At 41.4% G+C, this 5,000-nt stretch overlaps 1 protein-coding gene across 2 annotated transcripts in view; it reads left to right on the plus strand.

Moving 5' to 3' along the window:
- LOC143297248 (uncharacterized) overlaps positions 1 to 3,955 on the plus strand; it is a 34,698-nt gene extending 30,743 nt beyond the window's left edge. The window contains exons 11-12 of one of the 2 annotated variants that reach the window (XM_076609487.1): positions 567 to 674; positions 1,343 to 3,954. In XM_076609487.1, the coding sequence (XP_076465602.1) occupies positions 567 to 613 (47 nt within the window). In that variant the 3' untranslated portion in view covers positions 614 to 674; positions 1,343 to 3,954. Of the gene's footprint in view, positions 1 to 566; positions 675 to 1,342 lie in introns of both variants that reach the window. The other variant, XM_076609486.1, reaches the window with a different exon arrangement.
- Positions 3,956 to 5,000: the final 1,045 nt, after the last annotated feature.

Raw genomic sequence — 5,000 nt, forward strand, 5'->3', positions numbered from 1 at the left:
CTGCTGCTGCTGATGATGATGATGATGATGTTGATGATGATGATGATGATGCTATTGCTGTTGTAGTCATTGATGATGTTGTTGTTGCTGCTGCTGCTACTGATGATGATGATGATGATGTTGCTATTGCTGTTGTAGTCATTGATGTTGTTGTTGTTGCTGCTGCTGCTGCTGCTGCTGATGATGATGATGTTGCTATTGCTGTTGTAGTCATTGATGATGTTGTTGTTGCTGCTGCTGATGATGATGATGATGATGATGTTGCTATTGCTGTTGTAGTCATTGATGTTGTTGTTGTTGCTGCTGCTGATGATGATGTTGCTATTGCTGTTGTAGTCATTGATGTTTGTTGTTGTTGTTGCTGCTGCTGCTGATGATGATGATGACATGATGATGATGATGATGATGATGATGAATGTGCTCCTGCTGCTGCTGCCTGAACTATTGCTGTTGTTGTCTCTGTTGCCATAGTTACTGATGTTTTGTTGTTGTTTTTATGTTGTTGTTATTGTTGTTGTTGTCGTCGTTGTATAATTCAATACTAAAGCGTAAACTTTTGCCGACAGATACCAGCGATAGGCCACCGTTACCTTTGCCTCCGTCTCGGAGGTAGATGCTGCAGTCAGCTTAACTGCGCGCAGATGGGCGATTCCCCCCCCCACCGTGCCCATGAGGTAGGATGGACACTCAGTCATGTGGGCTGGGGGGGGTGGGGGAGTGGGGTTGAGGTATGGCGAGTGTTCTTTGTTAGCTGTTTGTTAGCTTGATCAGGGTTTGGGTGTGTGTGTTGTTGTTGTTTTTTCGAGGGGGGTGGGGGGGTTGTTCGTTCTTTCGCGCACGTGCGCGCGCGCGCGTGTGTGTGTGTGTATGTGTGTGTGTGTGTCTGTCTGTGTAAGTGTTCTTGTGTGTGTCTGGGTGTAAGTTGACCTCTGTGTGTGTGTGTGTGTTTGATTTTTTTTTTTTTTTTGGGGGGGGGTGGTTTTTTTTGGTTTTTCTTGGTTTTGTTTTTTGTAAAACGCTTACATCCCTATTTTGAGGAGGCGCTGTATAATTTCACACTGGTAAATATCATTATTATTAAATTATTAGTGATAATAATAATAGTATATTATACTATTATCCTCCTCATCATCATCGTCATCAATTTACTTCTTTTTTTCTTTTTTTTAAATATCATTTCTATTATCATTGTTGTTGTTGTTGTTATATCATTTTATCATTATTGTTATCATTATTATTGTTGTTGTTGTCATACTATTATATCATTATTGTTATCATTATCATTGTTAGTAGTAGTAGTATCATTATTATTATCATTATCATTACATTTCTTTTTTTTCAGGTACTGTTCACGAATTGGCGAACGAGAGATCCAGTCAATATATATACCTGCCACGGACACTTCTCGATTTCACAGTGCAGTTTTGGCAACAACGAAAATCCTTTTCCCGGTGCACGTTTTGCGTAATGTTACACATTGCTGCTCGATGTTTGCATGGTGTTGTTGTTGTTTTTGTTTAGTTGTAGTTATTAATCAGATGATCATCCTGGTATGATTACGTGGCCAGTATGTGCACCCCTTAGTGTAAACCCTTTTTTTTTTCTTCATTGAAATGCTGTTGTTGTTGTTGTTGTTGTTGTTTTCTTCTTCTTCTCCTTCTTCTCCTCCTTCTTCTTCTTCTCCTCCTCCTCCTCTGTCTTCTCCTCCTCCTCCTTCTTCTTTGTCTTCTCCTCCTCCTCCTCCTTCTTCTTCTCCTCCTCCTCCTCCTTTTTCTTCTCCTCCTTCTTCTTCTTCTTCTTCTCCTCCTCCTCCTCCTTCTTTTCCTCCTCCTACTTCTTCTTCTCCTCCTCCTTCTTCTTCTTCCTTTCCTTTTCCTCCTCTTCCTCCTCCTCCTTCTTCTTCTCCTCCTCCTCCTTCTTCTTCTTCTCCTCCTTCTTCTTCTTCTTCTTCTCCTTCTTAATCTTCTTCTTTTCCTTCTTCTTCTTCCTCTTTTCGTTTACGAGCTGTAACCCCTGCGTTCACTCGTATGTACAAGTGGCCTTTTACGTGTATGACTATTTTTTACCCCGCCATATAGGCAGCCATACTCCGTTTCCGGAGTGCTTTACACACACACACACACACATATATATATATATATATATATATATATGTGTGTGTGTGTGTGTGTATGTATGTATATAAAGAACAGAAAATGTTGAACATGGTAATCTCATATGTGTGACTCATTCTTTTATGGCTCAAGTCATGTTACGTGTCTGTCTGAGCGTGTTTGTGTGCGTGCCTGAAATCTGATTGAAAGACACAGGAAACGAATGATGAGCGCCCAATGGCAGCCGTCATTCGGTCTACCCAGGTAGGCAGCCTGTTGTGCAAATGACTCCGTGTTTGTAAAGAGCTTAGAGCTTGGTCTCGGACTGAGGATAGGCGCTATATATGTATCCAAATCATCAATCATCATCATTATCATCATCAGCCAGAGGTTGCTGAATAACTGCAGCATCATTTCATTTGCTTTTCATGAATGCGCTACCCTCCACCCACCCCTCTCCCACCCCCCAAACCCCACCCCCTTCCCCACCGAACTCTGACATGGACTGCAGGATCTTTGACTTGCGTCTTTGATCTTCTGCTTGCGTGTACACACGAAGGGGGTTCAGGCGTTAGCGGGTCTGCATATATGTTGATCGGAAAAATCTCCACCCTTTACCCACCAGGCGCCGTTACCGAGATTCGAACCCGGCCCGGACCCTGAGATTGAAAGTCCAACGCTTTAACCACTCAGATATTGCGCCTGTCAAACATGAATCCGATTTTACGCATACAATGCAACACTGAAGAAACAGGCGTCTTTCTCCTCGGACTTCAGAATGCGTAAGAGAAGTCTACCAATAACGGATGTCGTATTTCTTGTCCGTGAAAGAGGGTCACATCATTGACGAAACGTATTTGCATTTGTGTCTCTATTGGAAATTGCATAATGATTCTGTTGAAAATGATGGTGTTGTATTCTTGATCCTCATTATTTTTGGCGAGTGTGGGTGGTTTGACATTCCTTAATGTGATGGATTTTTTTTTTTTTAGAAGCAATTAAAGTGCATATTGTATGATCTGACTGCGTGATATTTGCATGCCATTATTGCCACATGTATGTGACTTTATGGAGTCCAGGTTCAAGGAATGTAGACCCATTCCCAGCGTTTTCATGGTGACATGACTGGAGAAAAAAAAGTAATGTGTCGGTCTGTCTAAGTGGTGCTGATGTGTGAAAATCTGATCGGCCGATTCCCCTTTGGTCAGGGACAGTAACTCTTGCCTGTTTGCTTCCCCTGAATGGCGGGTATTTGGCTGTTGTTGTTTGTTGTTGTTCTGTGTGTGTGTGTGTGTGTGTGTGTGTGTGTGTGTGTGTGTGTGTGTGTGTGTGTGTGTGTGTGTGTGTGTGTGTGTGTGTGTGTGTGTGTGTGTTTCCTGCTGTTGTTTTGTTTTTGGTGGTGAATTCACAGGCAGTAAGTGCATTTGGTTTGCATTGTATCATGAGAGATGACTGACGGATCGATAGATCGACAGACCATGACAGGGAGGTTCAGGGTCAGATGTTTTATTCATGAAGGCCATATTCCCCCTGAAAAGGGACACGCATGAAAAACTGAAAGTCGCGTACCAATTCACACAGAATGTTTCATGTTCTTGAGAAGCTATTTTGCCTTTTAAACGATTCTTGTACACAGTGAGTGAGCTATTAAACAACATTTTCATTCGCCGTAGATGACAATAACAGACGTACTTAGATAAACAAAGTTGTTTAAAATATTGTTTACGGAATAACTTTATGGAGAGGGAGGGGGGCGGGGAAAGTGTATGTGAGAATTAGAGAGGGGGAGAGAGAGAGAAAGAGAGAGAAAGGCAGAGAGACACACACAGAGAGAGGCAGAGAGACACATAGTGAGAGGCAGAGAGACACAGAGAGAGAGGCACAGAGAGAGAGAGAGGCACAGAGAGAGAGTAATGGGGAAAGAGAAAAGAAAGAGAGAGATGGTAAACAGAGAGAGAGAGAGAGACAGAAGTTGAAGCGCATCTGTGTGTGTGGTGTCATATGAACATTTGACATGGACATTTCAGTTCTGCTGTATTTTGATAGTTTTCGTGCATTCATTCATTTACCCTTCCTCTCCCTCTTTCACTCACTAACTCACCCACACACACACACACACACACACACACACACACACACACACACACACACACACACACACACACACACACACACACACACACGAACAAACAATGACCGGAGAATTCCATGTCTCTTTTTTTTTTTAACTGGAGTTTTGCATTAAAATGCCACACACAGATATTACAAAAGAACACGGCTTTTGTTTTCCAATACCATCTTGAGCAGTGAAGTATATATAAAAAAAATATTTTAAAAAGTGAACAAATAAACATTTCTTTCCTGGTCATTTTGCATGTACTTACTCCCACAGATGATGATTTCTCACATATGCAACTGACACAACAAAAGCAGAAACAGTTAAGGTACCGATGGACTGCTTTACTTTTTTTTTCTTTTCTTTTTTTTCTTTTTTTTTTGTGCGCATAGAGTTGACTTCAAGATTTTGCGCCTTATAAATATTATCATTAGTTTTAGTAGTAGCATTTTTTTAATGTATTTATCTATTATCTGTTATTTACTTGTTTTATTTATTTGTTTTTTTGTTTGTTTGTGTTTGCTTTTCAAGGCCTGACTAAGCGCGTTGGGTTACGCTGCTGGCCAGGCATCTGCTCGGCAGATGTGGTGTAGCGTATATGGATTTGACCGAACGCAGTGACGCCTCCCTGAGCTACTGATACTGATACTGCTTTATCTGCATCTAGCATCACAATATAGAGACAAAATGACATATTTTCTTTACCAGGTAATCAGCGTAAGAAAGAAACTAAATGCTTAATCATCCAGTCTATTTTGCTACGGTTCCATTCCCGACAGATTTTTGTTCCC

This window comes from Babylonia areolata, chromosome 22, assembly GCF_041734735.1.
Source record: "Babylonia areolata isolate BAREFJ2019XMU chromosome 22, ASM4173473v1, whole genome shotgun sequence".
Lineage (NCBI taxonomy): Eukaryota > Metazoa > Mollusca > Gastropoda > Neogastropoda > Buccinidae > Babylonia > Babylonia areolata.